Raw genomic sequence first — 23,904 nt, forward strand, 5'->3', positions numbered from 1 at the left:
TTTAATTTTATTATTTTTTTAATTTTATTTTTTTTAATTTTATTTATTGCTTACTTTGTTTTTTAATTATTTTTCTTTTAATATTTTATACTTTAATTCTTTAATTTTGTCAATTACATTTTTTAATTTTTAAACTTATTTTTTATTTATTAATTATTTATTATCGAGACTAATTCCATTTTCAGTTTTATTTTAATTCTATTATTATTATTATTTTTTAATTTAAGTACTATTAATTTTTGGGTTTAGATTTAATTTTATTTAATAAATTTTTAATTTGTTTGATTTTTAAAAATTAAATCAATGTTAAGTGATTTGATTTAAATATTTATGTTATGTTTCAACACAACATTTTTATAATTTAATCAATTTCAATTAATATTAATAATTTTTTTCGGGTTTTCCTCTGTGTAGAACTTTGTTACGAATGAAGAGTTTAAGTAATTGTAAAAATTTTGCATTGATATCATCCAAAGGGGCAAAAAAAGCTCATTTTCCAAATTTCTATCGAAAGTTCTCATACAATTTTGTTTTCTTTTATCGATTCCAGACTGATGTGTGTGTCGTCTTCTACTACTTCTTCTTGGTTGAATTGGTTGGTTGAATGATGATATCTGGAGGGAAATTCTTTTTTGTTTTAATATATGGTATTATATGGTCCAATCCACAGTATTTAAAAACTTATATTTTTTGGAAATGCTTTAAGCTTTATTTATATGCTATTTTTCGTTTTCAGTGTTGTTCTTTTTTGTTTGTTTTTCAATTACTTCTACATTCTGTTGTTTTTTCATCATTTTTTTTTTCATTTTGCTTCTCTTAATTCGTTTTTTTGTTTTGTTTGTTTTTTTTATATATCCAAGTATCGTTATTATTAATTATTATTATTTAAGGTATACGTATAAATGATCTTATATTATAAGAAAGTTCACCGTACGTGTTGATGTTGTTGTGGTTGTTGTTGCTCTTGTTCGTTAATAAATTTCTTGTGTGTCATGTTATCATAGGACGTTAAGAAATTCGTTTTAGTTGTAGTTGTGGTTGTTTCTGTTGCTGATGACGTTGTTCTTGTTCTTGTTCTTCTTGTTGTTGTTTTTGTTTTTGTCATTAATGAAGATGATCTGTCATTAGTATTATCATTATTATTATGATTATTATTGGTGATCTTCAGTACAAAATTATATCTTACGAATTGTATTAATAATATTACAAAAAGTGCAATTATACTATAAATTAAATTGTTATATAAAATAGACTTAAAATTTACAAATTGTTTATTAATTCTTAGCACATAATTCAATAAGCTGTTGTAGTATATTCCATAAGATGGCAGCGTCGGCACCAGCGACGTCGTCTCTAGCTCCCAATCCACCGTCGTCGCTTTAAGTAGCACTAGCGAGCCCACACCGCCACCACCTCCGCCGCCAGCAATGCGGCATAACCAATGCCACCAGCTGAAGAACTTGGAAAACGGTGAGGAAAGCCGCGTAGCCGCACTGTTATAGGTGAGTTCTTCATTTTTTACAACCTCATTTGGATGTTTATCATAGTGCTGATGGTCATGATCGTTGTTATTATTGTTATTGCTATTGATATTTTTGAGATAGGTATGATGCGTTGATGGCACATTATTGATGCGTATACCCGTCTGTCCATGATATTGGTGGATGCCAGGTATGCCGGGCCCCATCATACCGCCACCACCACCGCCGCCTGTCGATATCATAGTGATGCCGTTATGCATGCCACCAGGGGTCATCATAATGCCGGCCCCACCATGCGAACCCAAACCTAGGCCGCCTCCACCACCACCAATGTTATTGTTCAAAACATTAATGCTGTTTGGTTGCATGGGTATACGATTGTATTGATCTATGTTGGTGTTGATGGATGTTGCTCCACCGCCACCGTTAGGACTATTTAGCATGGGATTCATTTGAAGTCCATAATTATTGCCACTACCGGGGCCGCCAGGATTCATTACGCCATTGGGTAACATACCTGTATTAATGCCATTTATACCTATTGTATTGATGTTATTCACATGATGGGGATGATTGGAGAATTGCTGATTGCGATTGATGTTTGTGGATAGATTGATATCTTCACCACTCATAGTATTGCCGCCGCCGACCATGCCACCACCGCCGCCGCCGACATTGAGTATGCCATTATTAACACCCGATGTATCTGTGGGCGAAGAACCACCCACAGCTGTTGAGGAGCCACCACCTCCAACTTCATTACCACCACCTCCCTGTTGGCTGCCACCTTTGCCGCCGCTACCACCGCTTGAGCTGCCCGTACCCGATGCTATGGTCTTATTCTTTTCTTCGGACACACAACACACCTTAAATACCACTTTCATATTATCCGTTGAACAACGACCACCTATTCGACGATATAGATCGTCTTTCGACGAGGTCGAAATGAAATAGTAGTCATTCCCTGGCAGGAACTCCAAACCACCGGGTTGCGGTGTAAATGGCCGGAACGTAATGGTGAAGAACATTAACTTTTGAGGCTTATCACATATGGCAATGACACGCGGATCTGCATTCGTTATCCGACATGTTTCGTATTCGACTTTCGATACATTATAAATTATATACTTTTCCGTTTCATTTTCATACGTTCCCGGCTCATAGACTGGACAAATAATATGCACTTGATCAAACTCAAAAGCTAGATTCCCTTTATTAACATCGATTATGTGATCGGTATTATCTATGCGAAATATACTATTTGATGTATTCCAATGCATGTAGAAGGTTTTTGCACAACTCGACATGGTGGAGAGTAGTATGGTCTCCAAGCATATTATGGTCAGCAATGTTATGAATGATGTGGTACGTATGGGTGGCAAGACACGTATACATTTGCTTCGTGATGGTGATGCTGTTGATGATGAGGGTGATGATGTTATTCTTGACAAATTGGAGATGGAGGAGGAGGAGGATTTGGTGGAGATGGCAGAGAATGGGGAGGCGGAGGCAGAGGCAGAGGTTGATTTTTTATGCATTACTGAAACTGCTCTGTTGTTGTGGTAATGTTGATGTTGTTGTAGTCTTTCAGTTGGTTTAAGTGAAGTTAAAACGACGCTTTTAATAAAATGGTAGCACATGTAAAGTGGCTTTATAAATGAGACTATTAATAATATCCTTAAACAGCTATTAATACCATCATCCATTGAGTCATTATTACTACGTTTTCGACGTCCCATATGCTTTTTTGAATATACTGTATGTAAATATGGTGATGATATTGATACGGATGTTCTGCATGTAGATGGTGCTGCCGCTGGAGCTGTAGCTGCTGACACTGACACTGCTATTGAAGACGCTGCTGGTGATGATGAGAATGCAGATGGTGATGATGATGATGGCGATGTTGTTGTGAATGTTGCTGGATTTAGAATTGTAGACGATAATGAGGGCTGCCCTATTAATGTATTAGTATACGTTGTATGTTGCTGTTGCTGTTGTAGATGCTGCCGCTGCAGTTGCAGATGCTGCCGCTGTAGTTGCTGCTGCTGCTGCTGTCTTTTAGTTGTCGCTGCATAATATCGACTATTTGCACCTTGACTTTTACTACTATTACTGTTGATTTGCATGGCGGGCGTTGCTGCCCCTTGTCTTGTTCTCACCATTGTCATTTTTATTGTTGACGTCATCGCCTCAGTCGTCGCCGTCGCCGTCGCTGTCGTCATCGATAGCGACATTGGTGTTGTCTTCTTTAATGAGCAGTATAGATGATTTCCACTGCGAGTATATTGCTTATTTATCGTACAATTAATACATGATCGCATGAGATGTTTTAAACAAACATTAGAAACATAATCATCACTATAGCAGGCTTCTGTTGTTGTTGCTGCTGCTCCTGCGGCTTTATGCATTTCGCTATCCTCGTCTAGCATTAAAATCTCTTTTCGTCGTATTTGGTAACGACGAATTTTCAGTTGCGTCGCCACCGTATCTCTTTTCTTATTGACAATTAGTTTGTGATACTGCACTACCACATATGTAAATGATGATGATGATGTTGATGATGACAGACAGTAGTATTAGTTGTAGTAGTAATTGTGGCTGTTGGTTAGGCTTTGTTTCTTTCTACTGGGCCTTTACAATGATGGCTGTGTTTTTGTATTCGATACGAGATTCGATTCTATTCGATTCTTTTTGAAACTTCGTCGTCGTCGTCGCTGTCGTCGTTGTAGTCGCTGTCGTCGTAGTACAGTGTTGTGATTCGGCTTGTATGGGAAGTTGGAAAAAACCTCATAAAATTCTAAACTAGAGGACTGACTTTTTCCGACCGATTTGTAGATATATAGTGTGTGCATAGGATAGGATTTTTTGTTATCATTTATTTTTTCTTATCTGTTTTTGGTTTTATATTTTTCTTATTTATTGAAAATGGGCGTGGCCAAGCTGCCTCCACGCCCACTAGTTCGCAAAACGCAATCTTGACAACAGTACAAAATCATTAAAAGGACCCTCATAAGATCTGTTAAATAGACAAAATACAAAAAATATAGCCGTAACATATGGATCAGTTTAGAGGAATAAAAATTAGAGGGGAAATGTTGTGGAGGGTTGATAGGGGTTGGATTGTTGGGTGGGTGGTTGGTTGGTTGATAGTGGAAGTAGAATACTTCTGGTAATTCAAAGTAGATGATAGAGATATTAAGTAGTAGAGATCGGTCTTAAATATGAAGATATCTGAATGAAATTTGGTACCACTCAAAAAAAGTCACTCTTTGATTTGATCCATTTGATTTTTTGTTAAAAATGAAGAATTCAATATGTCAAACTTCTACTATACACTAAGGCTTAATTTTGCCTATTTAACAAACATATATATATATATATATATATATATATATATATATATGAAATATATAAAGAAAATGTTGACAAATTTCTGCTAATTTAAATATGTGTTTTTTTTTTGCTTGAAAAACTGTTTGCTTTAAGTGAAATTATCTCTGTGGGCCAACCACCTACCTGCCACTTTTTGACTTTACTCTGCTTCGTTCTATAGATATTATACCAAATTTCTTTCCAATATTTTCATTTTTATGACCTAAACACTAAATAAATATGTTTTGTAATAAATACTAGAACAAATATATATATTTTTTTTATATATGAAAAAATCATTTTGTGTTAGTATTGAAACTCTAATGATTTATCACAATTTAGTTATACAAAATATAGAAATCCCAAATCTGTTACTTGATACGATATTTGCTTCAAATTATTTTCAGGACAAAGAAAACTGAAAAATTTTAAATGCTTTGTACCAAATTTCCTGAGGACAATATAACAAATAGTTAACTTTATGAAAACAAATTAATTTTAATTTAAGCACTTTTTTTACTTTGAAAATTTCCTTAACAAAAATGGTCAATGAATTTTTGGGACAAAACATTTTAATTAGAAATTAATTAACGAAACGACGAAACTTAGAGGTTTTGGTGCTTTAATTCCCATAGTAGTTAAGGGTGATTTTTTGATGTAATTTGCCAAAAGAACACACTAAAATAAATTTAACACGAATCCAATTGTTTTAAGTATCTTAGAGGCTGTTCGCATTTGAAGGCAAAATAGACGTCTACAATATTATAAGAGATAAGTTAGCTAGAGTGGTCATTCTTTAAGTGTGGCAGAGGCTGTTCGCATTTGAGGGCTAAATAGATGGCTACAGTATTATAAGAGGTAAGCTAGCCATTGTTTAAACAGACTAAATCAATTTTAGAAATTAAACCCAGGCTACCATTTAGGTTGTATGAGCGATTAGAAATCAAACTCACTTGGACATTTTTTGGGGTCCATTTTGTTGTTTTTTTTTTCTATTTATCGGCCGACCCATCATAGGATTGGATTTATCCACAGCAAAACATTTTTTAAAAAAATGCTCGGAAGTTGGTTGGAACATGTTTGATTACACCATAAATTCTTCTTAAACACCAATATTCTTGAACAAATATATTTAAATGCGAGCAGCCTTTTCTCTTTTGATAATGTATACAACAAAACAAAAAAAAGTAGTACAAAAAAACAACTCAAATACGAATGCCAAAATTGCAGTGTGCCCTTTCAAAATTAATGGAAACATGTTTTTCTTTCCATGGCTGTTACATATCTCGTCGACTTGATTCGCTATTTAGGTATTTTTCTTTTTTAATTAACAGCAAGCGAAAAAATACTCTAGACTTATGATTTTTATAGCGGTTCTTTGTGGCAATAATTATGAAAAAAGCACCCTTCAACAGACACCATTATTCCTTAGTATGTCAAGTCTTCCTTTGTTAAAACTATGGCCAAATGTAATGAAGCAAGTAAAATGACAACTTATTTGTTCGGGCCGAGCTTCAGATACCCACCACCACCATGGATCTTCTGCAAACCTTATGTAACCGATTAACAGTAATATTGGACCAGCAAATAATATGAGCCCATCTTTTTAACAGTCGTAACAATTTCAATGTAATATAATGTTTGTGAAGGATATTACACAATAGAAGAACATGTTAATCGAAACTAAGCATTGAGAGGATGTAAATGTGGCCATGAAATGAACAAAAAAGTGTTTGAAAACACATAAAAAAATCACACGTAGAAAGTCTGCTAACACAGCCCACTTTTTTTTTTTTTTTTGAATATATAAAATTCTTATTTGCATTCCCAAAACTAAAATCAGCTTATTTGAGAGCTGCATAAAAAAAAGAGGACTAAGTGCACCATATTTGACACAGATATAGGATAGGTTAAATAAATCCCACAATTGTGATTTTCATGAAAACCTGTAGACAAAATAGGCATTTGGTGCTCTGAATAGGGTTAAATATGTGGTGCTACATGTGTTCCATACTTTACACAGTTGTAAGAGGGCTTACTTAATTCGAATGAAAAGTCTTGTGGACGCCTCAAGAAGTAAAAACGGGCTAATATTTCTATGTGACTTATATGTAACTAGTTCTATATTTCATCAAAAGATAAAATCATTTCGATCGGACTTCATTATTTCATTCTATGGTGGTGGGTATAAAGTTTAAGAAAGCCTTAATTATTGTCATCTACCATAATTTAAGACTTTGGCTACTAAGGAGTTAAGATATCAATATGATTATATTAAATTTTACAAATAAAAAACAACTTACAATTCCGTACACTGCCAACGTTCTAAGCAATCAAGAGATACCAGTTAAAATTTAAAAATATGCAATTATTGTTACCTTATTAAAAAAAGATTATGGCGTAATGCAGTTACAATTTTTTTTTTCAACAAATGTACTTTGCATAATCGTGCATGACATGAATAACGGCAATTTATGCTCGGTAGACTATAAACAGTCAATTTCTTCAGTTATTAAATTATTTTATGTATAGAAATTTAAGTAAATTATGTATAAAATAACTCGAAAGTTGACCTAAATTCCTGGTTATTAAAAAAAAAACTTATTAATTGAATGGTAATGGGTTACTAATGTAACAGCTATTTATCAGTTATTCACAATAAGAACACTTATTGTAATTCACAATAATTCAAAAGTGTATAGCGTTGGCATTATATTTTCTAGTACAAATGTAATTCGTTTTAAGCTAACTTCGCCATTTTTTTTGTTAAGGTAACAATTTTTTAGTAATTTTTGCTGCTTCAAACGTAGATAATGAAGTTAACACACAGGCATATATAGCAGCAATTAGGTCAAAGAAACTATAGTAATGAATAAACAATCTTTGATTTTTTGCATCGAAAAGGGGGATGTCCCGCTGGTGGATATACGAATCAAAAAAAAGCTAATAACAAATTCACCATAACGACCGACTAATTCACTGACTGACTGTGATCGACTGGACTGGACCGACAGATAAAACGACTGACTGGCTCTTTGGCATCATCCAACAATACCTTGAAAACCCCAAGGTACCATCATCATCATGCGTAATGTATATCCATGCTATTCATCATATGCCCACCATTGATGCAATAGGGGACGTACATCTCTTTTTTGTTTTTGAAAAAAATTACAAAAATAAAATATCCAAAATATGTGCCGAAAAAAGAAGAGATGCATTTGTTTGTGGTTCTTGCGCCTTTTTGCAAAATCATCAAATTGGTTATAGTGGCGACTCAGGGTTCGTTTGCTCCCCGGCCACCGTTGCGTGCATATGTATGACGTACGTTTTCGTCCTCCTCCTCTTCTTCATTTTGCTTTTTCACTAGATTCTTATTTTTCATCATCATTTTTATGGTTTATTAGTCTAGATATGCTTTAGGATATGGTTTGGTTTTATGTTGAATTATTGAACACTTTGAAGGGATATCTTGATATGGTGATGTGGTGGTTGGATAGGTGGGTGGTATATACTCATACATATATATATATAGTTTATGTTGCTACTGCTGTTGTTGTAGTGGCTTTATTATTATTTTTTTAATCGGATCGGGCAGTTGTCACTGCTTTGTTGTCTCTTGCTCACACTCCCCTCTCTCTCTCTCAACTCAACTCAACTATTCACGCACACACACAATACAGACATTTTGAGGCATACATAAATATTTAAACACACTCGTTTGTAGTTTCAAAAGTAATTTCTTAACTTCTTGTTGGTTTTGTGATAACTGACCCTTGAAACTCCGGTAGTAAGGAAGACACACAGGTGTTATTACCCTACTCCATCAAAAGAATTCAAAGCAAATATCCCCCATATTTCAAAAGGGGTGTGGGAATCTATAGCACATGTTGTTGTCGCTTAAGGTTAAAGTTTCTTCTACCTGACATGGCTGTTATATTCGCCCATCGTCCCTTGGTTTGTCTTTTGTTTTTGGTCACCGTTTCGTCTAGTAGTGGCTGTCACTCATCGGTGTTTTATTTTTGTCATTGTAGCGTTGTATATTTAAAAAGTTAAACAATTTAGAAATGTTAAACAAAAGTTATTAGATTTTTTCTTGTTTTCTTCAAGGGTTAGTTTTTATTAGTAATTTGTACACAGAAGGATAAGAAATAGAGAGATAGACGGCAGCAAGTGGTAAGCAGAGAGAATAGAGGCATGTGGCGTAGGTGGGTGGGTTTTCTTCTTGACCTGTGCGTCGTCGTATATATAATTATATATTCATAAAAATGTCCTATAATAATAATTACGTAAATATCTGGCATGTGATATGATAATTTGACTTTTGAAAATATGTTGAATGAATGTTACTTCTTAGCATAGCATATCATTTTTTGTTTTTGTTTTTGGGAAACAAAGCTTAGGTATATCACGAATGTATTTTTAAATATGAGAACACACACATACAACACGAATAATGTGTAAGCAATAACCTACGAAATGCATGTTTGTAGTGGTTGGACTTAAACACTAATTAATTAAGCAAATTAGAAAATATGATATGGATCTTTTGAAGCTTTTCATTTTATAGCATTATCATTTCAAGTATAACACTCTTTACAATGTACTATAGTTGTATAAAAAAATATAAATTTAGAAATTTCGCCGAAACATGATCTGTACCTCAAACTAACCATATATGTACACTGATATCCATGGTAAAAATAGAGTTAGAAAAGCACACACACATATGTTTAAAACGGATTCTTGATAGATAGGTCAGCGAATAATGTTTATATACCGTCTGGTTAATTCTTCTGGTTGAAGGATCGTTTATATACATTGTTATATGTATAAGCAGATATAAGGATGATAAACTAGATAATTGGACCAGCAAATCCAACATCAAACTTTACGCATACCACCATAATCACCTTACAAGAATATCAGTCTTATACAATTCTTATACACATTTACCACACACAAACACAATACCAAAAAACAATTTGCAATAAGTGTCAGAGGAAAAATATTTTAAAACCAAAATAGTTTTCGAAAAAAAATATTGGTTAGAGAATTTAAGAGAATATAAAGAAAGACACGTCAAGAATGTATGGAAAAGCAGATTAATCAGAAGTTACTTCGACATCAGCAGCTAAAGAGCTGTCTGAGGAGAACCATCCACAGAATGAGGAAGAGTGGAGATGCCGCTTTCTCAAAATTTGCCTGGATGTGTAAGGAAATCATTACAAAATCAATTGAATTTTGTGAGAGTGAATCAAAGTCAGACACAGGTTAACGCTAGAGAGGTGGGAAAAAATAAACCTCACCATGGTATGTTATCTGGTGATAAATCTTCATCACAGTGCAACAACTTTGGCGGATCTGAAAATTCTTCTGTTTATTCAGCAAACTCGCCTCCATCGGAGTTCAAAAAATAAGAATTCGTGGAATTAAACTTTGGCTGATGCGAGGAATAGTTGACAATAAGTAGTCTTAATATTTACTTTCTTACGCATTATATTTGTAGTAGTAGCTAGTCTAGCGGCACGGCATGACTATGAGTACCACACGGGTTTGAACTCTGAGCTCCGGCTTGTGTGGTGTTCATTGTCAATACGAGAAGCGTGTCCACAGGTTGTGAATAGTGGAGTACTTCGTATACGGGGTAGCTGCAATTGTAGTTGCGGACAATCAGCGATATCCAGTTGAGTGTCGCAGTGAGAGCCCGGGCGGTACCTTCTCTCTTGCTTAAATGCTGAGTGCCATGATAATCGATATAACAAGGCGAGTTATTGGCGCCTTTAAATACCCAAAAGCCAAAAAGTTCCCGCGGTCTGTCTTATGGAACGAGCTTGTTCACCTATAGAGCTTAACGAGGATTGCTACGTTCACATACATGAAATTAATAAATCGCACTCATGTCCTTTAACCAGCACACGGATCAAGATTCTGCCTTCAAACTAAAAATTGTTGTGGGAAGCAGATTCTGCAGGGAAACAAACCCTCACTATGAGAAACCCACAGGCTGGAAATTTGACTTCGATCTTTATTGTGTTCATCGTTGCGGACAATCAGCGGTATCGATCGGAGTCTCAGTGAGAGGCCGAGCGGCACCGGATTTTGCTTGAATACTGAGTGCCCATGATACTCGATATAATAAGGCGTGTTATTGGCGCCTTTAAAAAACCAATGGCCACCGTGTTTCCGTGACGAACGGTGCTTTGGACCGAAACGAGCTTGCTCACCTATAGCAGCCTGAGGAAAATCGCTATCTCCACATAAAGATAAGTGGCGACAACAATAACCATAAAGCCAAGTTCAGATATTAATGAATGAGGTGAGTTACTTATCGAATATATTACAAGCTCCTAAATGACCACTTGAAATAAAGGAAAAAACTCTACCTATATTTCCTCAATAATTGGGGGTCCTCACATCGGGACAAGTTTCGGCAACCATTCTGCAGCTCTATCCCTTCTAGATTTGTAAGAAAAGAGGTAACTATGAAGATTGATTGATTTGGTGGAGAAATCGTATATCGAATGCCATGGACGACTCACTTAAGTTCGCATGTCCCAGAAATAAACCAAGGGACAAACGGCGGCCGCTATAGTGGATCACAGAACTAGTTGGTACAACTAAGCGTTACAAAAGTCTATCCAATAAGGCGAATAAGTGGCACTACAAGACTGAAAAAACTACAAAGCTGGGTTAAAAAAATACGGGAGCGAGCTGAAAATTGCTCAAAATATTTATGGACAATGTATGGAGAGGAAAAACTCGAATCGCTCTTTCCCAGGAAACTCGCCAACGAACGACGTTACACCAGAAGAAATAGTCACTGGTTTACATTCATCGGAAATTATCGAGAAATTTGTATCAGAGTCAAGAATCCTTTGGACGATCTTAAGTTTCGACCCCTTCTCTGGAATAAGGCCCGCAATGTAACATATTACAGATGGTGAAGAATTAGAGAAAAACTTCATGATTATGTGGCCCAATCTACTACTTTGTGCTGTCTTTGTCCGTGTTGATAGGTCAATGTCTATTTGGAAAACGCTCATATATTAAAATTGGCAAGTAACGATTTCTACAAAAGCTGTTAGCATATCGAGGAAGAGCAAACTACATTTATAAGATCTGCTATGTTCGCGTATCCCACTGCCAAGCAGAAGGGTTTCAGCTCATTAATGACTTGTCTGAATTGGAGGATGTAAAAATTCTAAGTTATTAGGCTTTCTGAAGCGGTCTGGCTGTTTCAACGATGTAAACTAGAAGGCATTCCCTGTATTACAATGGACTTAAATGTCTGAGTCTGATTTCGGAATTTCACGGAAAGCTTGTCTTAGCTAGTACCTCCGGCCACTAATCCTGGCGCCACCCCATACATGCATATGTATAGGTATGTGGGCCATAGGAATGGTTAATTTTTTTATTTTTATTCTGTTTTTTAAACTACGTTGTTTGACACAATGTCTTTTAAATTTTTGACGATTTTTTCGTTACTAAATTTTACAATTTTTGACTTTCCTGGTTTGCCAACAAAATTGGTACCTACTTTTTATTTTTCGACTAAGTCTTTTTTCCACTACTCCATCATTTAAAAATTACCAACGAAAACACTGTCTACCATTAATGTGAGATATACCAGTAGCAACTGTCGTATTTCTGTCAGACATGCAGTTTTTTATTTTTCATACATTGCGATAATGGGCCGAGTTCAATAAACTTGCAATACGGAGTGAAACGTTAGGCCATCATATGTTACGAAAAAACACTGTTGTTTCATGATGATGAAGATTGCGCCGCCAATGTTTCATTGCGAATATCATTAAGAATCCGTAGAATGTAGATATCTATTGTGTATCAAAGAAAATACGTAACACCCAGTGTCTGGTACCTAGTCTGAACCACAACCGGCAATTACTCATTAAGTTCGAATGAAATAAAAAAAAAACACCAACTGCCGACCGACGTCGCTTGCCGCCAGGGACGTCGCTATTAAATTTTTCAGATTTTCATCATTTTTTTTTTTCTTCTCCACGTCGTCTGAAGATTTAAGAATACCCTCATTAAACTTTTATATGTGTATATGAGGAGATAGATAGATAGGTGCTTAAAAAACACCGGCATAAAAAAATTGTTTATGTCGGTGCTCTCATAATACGGGTGGTGAAATGTGGCTCCGGTGGCGGTGGTGAAGAGAACAAAAGAGCACAAAACCAGAGAATTTTCCTAAAATCGTGATGAGGTAGTGGTGAATTTGCCACAGAAAACATGTTACATGACTTGGGCTCAGGTTGACATCTCACAAGTGTTTGTTTTATTTTTGTTTTTATTGTTATGTTATTAACACACAAAATTAATTTAATTGTTGTTCATCAACATATCATTTGAATAGGTGGCTCTAATAAAATCACATTAAATAAAGATGCGCACTTAAACCAAAACGGTAGTCTCTCTTTTTGCCACAAAAACTGAGAATTTAATGAATGAAGTACTAAACAGAGTGCATTAACACAACTTTTTAAGCCTCATACCAATAAGGGGAAGAGAGACAGCCCATAATATACAAGCGTATTATAATAAACTCCTTCACTCACTCACTCACTGACTCTGGAACACAAACGCACACACAATAGCCGGAGAACGCTCAATAGTCACCCAACTAACTAACACAAATATCGATTTTCCAAACACAGCTGACGCTTACGTATGTTACTAGTACACACAATACATGATGAGGATGGATGGTTGGTGATGATGAGATATGTAATTGAAGAGGGGAGGAATTGGACAACAACGACACCAACGACGACGACAGACGTTAAGGGGTGAACAGCGACGACGTTTTATAAGAAAGACGAATAAGAAAAAAACTGAACTAGGGAATAAAAAGTATACTTCAGTTCAGAAGCCATAGATCATAGAAAAAAATTGTAAACATAAAACGCATTAAAATAAGCCGCCCCTGCTTAGAATGGATGTGGTTGGATGGATAGATGGACAAATCAAATTCTTCAATTGGAGACTCCTCGACGATATTTACGAAACCGACAGACAGACCGACCGTCCATGTAAATTCCCCACTCCAAATCATATTATACACATTTCGCTCGCACACAAACGCACGCACACACATTCGCTCTGCATTACTGAAAAATTTCTGTGGTATATACAACTTAAAAAGCTTACGTTGGACATTGTACGGGTTTCATAGATGCCTTCTTTTTTCTTCGTTTCGTTTTAATCAAAATTAAATATATAGATATGGGGGTTGGGGGAAAAACACTACAAAACTACACAATATAAAGCCATTGAGAAAACAAATAATTAACAAATCACGCGACACAGATCGATTCGGCGTCTGTAATCCCAATACTTTAATAAGTCTTGGTTGGATGTAGTCTACTTTTAGTCTTTTTTTCTTCAAGAGGAAAAAAACTTGCCACCATTTTTTATGTATACACGAAAAAGTAAAACTTTGATTTTCTAGTCAAAATATCCACAAATTACACTGTATTCCATTTCATGTTGGTATTTTTGGGGGTTTTCTTCATGTTTTTGTTAATAAACTTACCAATATGTGTGTCCTCAATGTGTTGTATTAAATCTCCTAAACTTGGAAATGTGATTCCGCAGCCATTAAATTTACAGATATTGAGCAAAAAGACGGCCATGTCCCTTCTAAGGCAGACTGCGGAATCGCCAACAATTCGCTGCGTTATTTGCTCTTCTACCACAAAAACAAACGTACAACACCACGACCAATCGGTCCACTCGACTCGTTCTACTCCAACTGACGGTCTGCTGCTTGCCTATGTTTGTTCTTGCCCCTGTGCTGTATGGTCTTCTCGCTCTTACAAAATATCTCTCACCTCACCGCAATTAAACCTCTGTTTTCAGATCTGTTTTCAGATGTGGTGAATATTGTGTTTTGTATGTTGTATGTATCTGTTGACGACGTTAGCCTGACGTGAGTACGATGAGTAGTCCATATAGATTTGTCTCTTTTTCGCTTGTGGCTTTGTTGCTATGTTTTGACTTAATTGAGAATTGATGACAATACTGTTGGTTACACTGCTAATTCTATTTGGCTTTTCTTTTGTTTTTATTATTTTACTATGTTCTCCGCGGTCTGTTTTGTTTGGGGCTTTTATGGTGGGAGAGTAATTATTATCGACCTATTGCCCTCTCTCGCTCTCTTTTGTTTTTTTCCTTTCGTATATTTACACCTGAGGGGCCATGGTGAATAGGGAAGTGCAGTCGGTTAATTGAATTCAATTGTTATTGTTTTTCGGCGTTTCGGCCTGCTTCTTTTGTTGTTGTTATTATTGTTGGAATAAATGTTTGGATTTCAGTTCGGCTTTTAAGAACAACAATTAAACCAAAGCCTAATATTCATCCATCATACACAAGATGTATTTTTGCGCTACTTTGCTTGGCCAATTTTGTAGCATACGCGAACGAGCAAGCGATGGATATGGAAAGATGGCTGGGTGTTTGCTTGAGACAGATGGATATCTTACTTTTTTTCTCTGCTTTTTTATGTATAATTTTCTAGTACAATTCCACGTTGCATTTCATTGTTATTGTAAAATATTTTCCATACTTTTGTAAATTTGCTAATTTAGCGGTGGGATGATTCCAATCTAAAATCTTGGATTCCAACAATAGTTTTCTGCTACCACAACTTCCATTATAGTGCAATCTGAAATGATACACGTATGAAAGATATCATTTTTAGGAAATGTATTTCTTTTTGCTTCAAAACGTATTGGTAATACAAACAAATTAATTGCGGCAGAGATATGTTTGGACGAGACAAGTTCATATGTACAAGCATGTTACATCGACGAGTTATGAGAATGTAATAACTATCGATTTCATATTACATTTATTTTATAATAGACGAGACTACAAATTTTTGGTTTATTACTCATACACACGCGAGTAAAGCAATAACATTATGTTTTTTCTATCAATTAAATACAGAACACCTTTGAAATTAATTTAAATTACTTCAATGTCTATCTCTTACGAACCATTTATTGTAGTGACGTGTCAGCTGATCTTGTCTGACTAATTTATGGACCGTACACACTTCATGATAAATTACACAATTTTTAGAAAGTAAGGTATTGACGCTAGTCCTTTTAGACCCTAAACAATGTAATGGGTAAGCTTCGTGAAGTATGTCTCTAAGAGTGCTAAGAAACTTCCCGTAACCACGATAGCCACATAGGGAATACTAACCTTGCCATTCTTTTTGTATCAATCAAAAGTTTTCACCTAGGACTAATTTTGAAAATCTGAGCAAACGATTTAAGTACACAGAAAAAAATATCACGAAAATTTTTTCTATTAATAATGGAAGTAGAAATGTAAGCATTTCTTCATTTGAAAAATTAGTTAATTCTAACATTTTTTTAATTTCATTTGAACTGTTTATTTAAATTTTTTGCTATTTTGAAATTTAATAATTTTTTTGTTTGAATCTAAACATGTTTTCAATAAAATTTATGATTGAATATTTACAATATCTTTTTAAATTACAAATACATGTAAGTATCTTTGATGCTATAAAGTATACACAGAAAAAATATGGACCTAAATTTTACCGATTAAATGTGGTATTGACTTATAAAAAACTTTGTGCATTGATCAAGATTATATTGTGGTCGCTTTCACACAAATTAATTACGAAAATAAGTGAGACTTTTTGCAAAGCAAAAAAATTATAGTGAAAAACGTTATGCCGATATAGTGAAAAGCGGAAAAATTTAAGATGTAAACAATTAGAATGGACAAATTCCAAACGCAAAAAATTCGAATGTATGTCACAAAAGGACAGAATTTGTTTTTGGATTCAGTTAAATCCAGATTTAAAAAATGTCAATGTAAACGTGCAATTATATATTAAAACGTGCAAACTATATCAACACCCGACAACTCCAAAATTTTGGAATTTTGGGTGTTTTATGTCTTAGATGTGCTTTTGAACTTTTTCCTCAAAAATGGACCTCAAATTCGAATTTTACCATAAATTAAAATTTAATGTCCACGGGTGGCGGATAGTACAACGCTACATACAGACTAATCGCAATTGTAGTCGTAGACAATCAAGTCGGGCGGCAACGGCTCTTGCTTAAATACTGCGTGCCTATGTTGCTTCATACAAGACGAGTTATTAGCACGTTTCAATAACCAATGGCCATCATGTTCCCGCGGCGATGGATTCCTTTGGACCGGAACGAATTTTCTCACCTATAACATCTTGATGAGGATCGGTACCTCCTAATGCAAATGTGGCTTCACCAACCATGCCCGGAATAACAATGGTACCACACAAATTGGAATAATGTTCTCCATGTGTGGGGTTGATCCTTAACATTCGAAACTCAGCTGAGAGCTATAGTAAATATGCGGATTGGCTGCAACAGGAGTCCAGGCTGCAGAAGCCGATGGATTACCAGTTAAACTATTAATGACCAAAGTTGGCGCGCTGATGAATTGGCACATTAGAGGTCATAGAAACTATCACTGTGTAAAATTTCAGCCAAATCGGATAGGAATTACGCCCTCAAGAACTAAAATATGGGAGCTATATTAGGTTATTTTAAGACCATAGTAGAAGTCTTTTTAAGAACATAGTAGAATTCACTGTGCAAAATATCTACTAAAATGGATAGGAATTACGCCCTTTAGAGTGACAAGAAGCATAATCGGGAGATCGGCTTGTATGACAGCTAAGTATATTTGGTTTAGGATTGTTTCAAATCATACTAACCACAAGTCATAGAAAACGTCATAGTACAAAATTTCCAAATCGGATGATATTGGGCTCTTTAGAGGCTAAAGAAAGTAGCGTCACTTGCCCAACAACAACGAAATCTAAGATACAACCCTGTGGGGATGGTAGTAGAAATTTCCACTCTTCTGTCAAACGTGACAAATTGACAAACAAATTGACATTCTAATTTTTATTCGCATTGCAACGTGCAGCAGCCAAAAATTTAAAAGAATTGTGATTACAAACGTATAAATAATAAGGTAAAATATTAAAATGTGGAAAAAGAAGAAAAATTTGAAAAACACTTTAAAATATAAACAAAACATTTGACATAAGGTTAGGTTAGGTTTAAGTGGCAGTCTGCCATCAGGCTCAATTAGACGTTTTAATCCATTATGATACCACAGGAACAGAAGAAGGAAGATAATTTTAAAATGCCCAATAACTTGCGAATGTGCACATCCGCAAAATCAGACAGGTTATAATAGAAAGAAAACCTAATGTGGAACTCCTTCTGACTCCTAGTGCGGGACACACACACAGAAGGTGTTCCACTTCTTCTTTGGGATTGGCCACTTTGCCATGGGATTGGTCACGGGATTATATTGAGGTAGGTTGTTGTTCTTGGAGTGTGTTGCACACTCATATGGCAGCCTTTGCCAACAAAGGACTCCTTCGGGTGAATCCGGTACGTACGACCGGCTGCCATGGGATTGATTGTGGTAGGTCGTTGGGGATTGCAATTGGGTCCTATTGATTCAGATTTGGATCTCGCCAGTGCTCTTTTTACATAAAAAAAATAAACTTTGTATAGCTCCCATATAAACCGATCAACCGATTTGACATCTTGAGCCCCTAAAGGCCGGAATTGTTACACGATTCGGCTGAAATTTAACACGCAGTGTTCTGTTACGACTTCCAACAGCCATAGTTCGTATTATATAAACCAATCTTCCGATTACTCTTCTACGGAAACAATAAGCTTAAAATTTTGGCTGATTTGGCAGAAATTTCGTACGAAATTTCGTTTGCTCACATTTTTAGTAAAACTCACCTACATTTGTCCATAGGAACACAAATCTAAAGTTCGATTATAGGCAAAGGCCCCACTCCCCACATGGAGGAAGTGTTCCAACCTAGGCAATATAGGTATCAAACGAAAGGTACGAGTATTGGCGAGTAGGACGAATATGAAAGAAATATTGGACATAGGAAGGATATATAATTTAATATGCCGCATACCAAAAAGGCGTTTATTATGCCTTAAATTTCGTGGTTTTGTGACGTTTGTTTTATGGAACAAATACACAAATCACGGCAAAACTGTATTTTACGGGGTAGTTCGCAAAAAATCTAATTTTTTGCATACCCCTTAATTTTGACCCCAGGAATCCGAATAGGAACACCGTTTTTGGGGCGAAGTATTCCAACCTAGGCAATATGGGTATCAAATGCACAAATGTCGGGGAAGGACCTATGGGGTCTTGCCTTTGTTTTTGTTATTCTAAATAAAACAATATTTGCCTTCTAAAGTTGGAAAAATTAGCCGGCCTGATTTTCTCTTTCTCCATATGTCCAACAGTGGAAAATAGACAAAAGTATTTAAAATAAAACTCTATTTGCCTACCAAAGATGGACTAATTTGACGGCCTTCGGCCGGGTTTGAATTTTCTACTCCTCCACATGTTCAACAGTGGGAAATTGCAAAAGTATTTTCAAAAAAAACTATTTTCCTTCCAAAGTTTTTTGTAAAAAAAAGCGCGATTTTTTTTTATATTTTTTTGCATATTCGTAATCTACTCATTCCCATATTGCCTGGGTTTACAAATTCTCAAGACCCAAGACCCCCTTCACAGGTCAAAATTTTGGAACTACAGTTCAGCCCAAATCACAAAGTGTTGAGTTGATTAAAGTAAACAAGGAATTAAAATTACAGGAAAATATTTTAAATAGTGTCCATCTTTCCTTGTCGCTGTTTTATAACGGTAGCGATGGCAAAATGTACACATTTCTATAAATGATTTATCTTAAATAATATGTATGTATTTATGTGTATTGATCTGCTCTCTACAAAATAACACATACTAAAAGTTTTGTATTTATTATTACCTTTTTATTCTCCAAATTCAGCATTTGTTTTGCCAACAACAGTCCCTTTATGTGCCTCGGTGCAGAATAGCAGCAGCTGGACAACTGCTTCCGTGGCTCAATTTATTTTTGCTCCAAGAGATTTGCATGTATTGTATTTCTAGTGCAAAACTTGTTCTTGTATTTCATTAAATTTAGAATAATTGTCTAGCCAGCCATTTTTACAAAATTTATGAGTAAAAACACAAACGGCACTCATCGGTCATATGCTTCGGTTTTTTTTATGAATGAGCTGTTAGGTGGTTATGGTGGTGGTAGAGTACTATGCACAATTCAAAACATTGGACGGAATTTTATTAATTTTAGTTTATTTCGGGGTTATTTGTTTCTTCCAAAGGCGCTTTGCTGTCCACATGCACTGAAATATGACAGTTGCTATGTTGGCTGGTTGATTGGTAGGTAGGTAAGTGCTGGGTTTCACTTGTAATTTGTACGTGGTGAGTTCAAATTGTGTGTTTTAATAATAAACATACACGAACGCGACACATTCACTCCACTCCGGTAACAATAAGTTTTCTTGTATTATTCGTGCCTGCTACCTCTCATGGCAAGGAGAAATCAAGAATTCCCCCCTTCTCTCACTCACACTCAATAAACACACACGCACACTGCGACGACGGCGACATACACACTGACGTTGTTATGCAATTTATATTTTTTGGGGGCTGTTTCAAATCCCCTGTATACAAGCGAATACACATTAGATTTTTGCACTTTGCCCAACGATAAATGTTTAGTTTTTTCAACACTTTTAAGTAACAGATTATTTTGCACTATCCTTAGCAGCATATATTGTAAAATTATGGACAATATTTGAATATTTGAGGGGCGTTTTACAGTAAAATATTAAATATTCTCCCCCGTAGACAGAACATGATGGTCGAACAGCGTTGCTAGCACGAACACAAGAACACAACGACGCGACCTCTCTCTTTTGCTGACGCTGTCGAACAGGGTTGCCAGTATTTTTCCGTCCCTTGCCAAAAATCTCCAATTACAAGTGAATATCCCCTATCATCACCAACAATTTTGAAAGGCGTTTTATAAAAAAAATTATTAATTTCTTGGACAAAAATATTTTTACTGACCGCCAAGGATGTGTGCTGCGTCACATGAAGGAACGAATATACAATTTTTTATGTATATGGCCTGTTTTTTTTGGATTATACATTCAATGCAAATTATAGGCAGTTTATACTGCACATCATAATCGTACACATCGTGTGTACGTGTCAATTAGAGCTTTTGCCAAAACTTTATTTAATTTTCCGTATTTTTACTGATCGCCAAACCGAATAAGGATGTGTGCTGCGTCACGGTAAGGCACGCATTTACAATTTTTGATATATGGCCTGTTTTTTTAGTATTATTCATTTAATGCATGTTACAGGCAGTTTATACGGTACATCATAATCGTACACATCGTGTGTACGTGTCGATTAGAGTTTTTACCAAAATTTTATTTAATTTTCCGTACTTTCTTCTCTTTTTATAAAAATAAATTTTGGACAAGTAATGTGTGTAAACGGTAATCGATAGACGCCAATCGTCCATCAAAAAATCAAATGATTGTGATTTTTCAGGCATGACTGATGGTTATGTGGCAAAATATCGATGGCACTATCTATATTTAATTTTTTTAAAGGATTTCGATTAATATTTTTCCAATGGATACTATCGCAAAAGTTATTTTTTTGTGAAACTAAACAAAAATAAGTAATCCGACACTGAATGTATCCTTTAAGATACATTGCGCCGATAGAGGGCGCAATTTTCATCCAATTGATCTAACATTTTGTACAATGATTTCTCTCATGACTTCCAACTGACTTTATTAACCTTGGTTTTATTTGGTCTGTGCATTGATATTGCTTCGATATAAATCGATCTCCTGATTTTTACTTCTCATTTTCGTTTTGAAATATAGATGATGGGATATTAACGATGGTATCGATATTATTGATATGATGATGTGTCATGTATAGTCCCCATTAGGTGTACTGGAGATATAACCATTGTAAAGTTGGATTGGATAGATTGTTATCTTTCAATAATATCGATAACACCTGCCTTTTGTATAAAAAGCAAGTCATATGTTCTGGATAGAATTTGACCGCAAAATTGTCCTGGATTGTTGTCGATATTATTCGATTGCAGATAATAATAAGCAGTTATTCGTGATTTGCACTAGATAGATAAATGACTAAAAAATAGTATAGGTAATATGCAAAATTTAAACAGAAAATTCTTCTCCAAAAAATCCCCACTTTTTGCTCCGAATCCCCATCAAATCCTTAAGTCCGAAGTCAAAAATTTCGATCCCCGATTCGAAATAAATCCCCAATTTGTGGAGAAATCCCCAATACTGGCATCACTGCTGTCGAATGCGAAAAAAATAAGGATCCAAAAGTCGACTTTCGACTTTTTGTGTAAAAAAAGTCGAAACCGACTTTTACTGAGTGAAAAGTCGAATAATCGATTTTGAATTCAAGTAGTCGAAAAGGAAGCTGCACAAAAAAAAACTGCCCTGGGATACAGATTTTACTTTGCTTATGTTGCTGCTAGATTAAGCCGCTATACGGCATGTTGACTTATGACAGGTCACTTTTTGTATTCACGTGTAAATTATTATTATTAAATTACACACGACTCATCTTTTTTGCTATCACACCTGAATTATATTTTCGTATGAAATAACCTAATAATGTGAGCAAATCTGATATTTTTATTTGTAAAAATTGTTAGTTGTGGGAGAGGTGTTTAAATCAGAAATTTATGAAAACAATTTAATTTGGGGTTGCTTTTTATGCTATGTTCAGACTTAAGCTGTTTTGAGCAAACAACTCGTTTTCACTTTAAAATGCTCTAAAAAAGACTCGTTTTTCCTTTACAATTTATAAGCGCAAAACTACTCGTTTGTCACAAAAACGAGTCAATCAAGGCATGTGTGACAAAACAAATGCCTATATTGTGGCATTTAAAAATTAAAATTGAATTCTATCCCAAAAAATTTTATAAAATCCACAAAGTTTTACAGATAAAGCAAGAAAAAATAAATCTTAACAATAGTGCATCCTAATATTTATGTTGGAGTGGGGAAAAGCGCAATTTCTAAACCCTCTCAACTAGCATGGCGAAACAATTTAAGTGGTCTCATTTGTAAAACAACCACAAAACATATGGTGCTATCCGCCATCTTGTCATCAAGCTGATCGACGTTTTGCCGGCACACACAAAGAAATTTTTATGCGCGTGTATATACGTGTGCGTACAGGAGCAGAGAATATGCGAGAAAGAAGATAACAACAAAAAGCATGCAAAAAAAAATCTGACATTTTAATACCGTCAAACCTGGCCGGCTGTTAACAGCTCTTCGCATCAGACCACCTTTTTAAATCCGCCTTGACAACTAACCTCCTTGCTTTTGGCAGCAATCCGTGAAAAGCTGAATAGAATACCCTTCTCACTCTATCAAATCCATTCAGTGCATTGCACAACTTTTCTTGTGGAAAGGGCCAATGTGTGGTGAATAATGTCGAGGTTTAGGTGAATAACTAAAACGAGATAACTACATATTATTTTCCAATAGAAAGTGAGATAACTGTATGAACTTCCAATACTGAGAGTGGTGAAAAGCGGCAAAACACAAAGTCACCACAAATAACCAACGTGCATTAATACGTAGCCGAGCTTAATTATTCCTGCATTGTTAAAAAAAGTCGTACAACTTATCTTGCCAAGAGAGTTAAATAAAAAAATAGCCCAGAGGGATAATTTAATATTGAACTACTTTAATTTAAAAATAATTAAAAACCAAAACAGTTTAAAAAAAAGGAATGCAAGTGAAAAACTTAACCTAAAATATCTCTATTTGTTTTACTTTATTTGCAGTTAATTTTGTGTAGCACCACAAACATCCTTTTATATTTCATTAGGATCAACTATTCCTTTCAGGTGGTTTGCATAGAAATGAATTTTAATGATTTCACATTTTTATCTATACTTTAGTTATATTTTACATTTTAAATACATATATTTTAGCAATAACAAGTACTAGTTAGATGTACAGCCAAGATTTACTTAACAAAGTTACGGCAAGCGATCAGCCGACAAGCAATTTTTTGA

The 23,904-nt window shown here is 35.1% G+C and overlaps 1 protein-coding gene and 1 long non-coding RNA gene across 3 annotated transcripts in view; both read right to left on the bottom strand.

The window, feature by feature from the left end:
- The window catches only part of LOC106082177 (putative uncharacterized protein DDB_G0277255), a 75,856-nt gene extending 61,113 nt beyond the window's left edge, over nucleotides 1-14,743 (bottom strand). The window contains exons 1-2 of one of the 2 annotated variants that reach the window (XM_013244535.2): nucleotides 14,419-14,509; nucleotides 84-4,500 (exon numbers count right to left, since the gene is read on the bottom strand). In XM_013244535.2, the coding sequence (XP_013099989.2) occupies nucleotides 926-3,913 (2,988 nt within the window). In that variant the 5' untranslated portion in view covers nucleotides 3,914-4,500; nucleotides 14,419-14,509 and the 3' untranslated portion in view covers nucleotides 84-925. Of the gene's footprint in view, nucleotides 1-83; nucleotides 4,501-14,418 lie in introns of those variants that run through there. The other variant, XM_059362611.1, reaches the window with a different exon arrangement.
- Nucleotides 14,744-15,340: 597 nt separating this feature from the next.
- LOC131995033 (uncharacterized) lies at nucleotides 15,341-20,705 on the bottom strand. Its single transcript, XR_009397080.1, has 2 exons — nucleotides 19,741-20,705; nucleotides 15,341-15,549 (listed from the first exon to the last, which is right to left on the bottom strand). It is a non-coding gene; the product is annotated as an uncharacterized LOC131995033 (long non-coding RNA).
- Nucleotides 20,706-23,904: the final 3,199 nt, after the last annotated feature.

This window comes from Stomoxys calcitrans, chromosome 2 (genome assembly GCF_963082655.1).
Source record: "Stomoxys calcitrans chromosome 2, idStoCalc2.1, whole genome shotgun sequence".
Classification (NCBI taxonomy): domain Eukaryota; kingdom Metazoa; phylum Arthropoda; class Insecta; order Diptera; family Muscidae; genus Stomoxys; species Stomoxys calcitrans.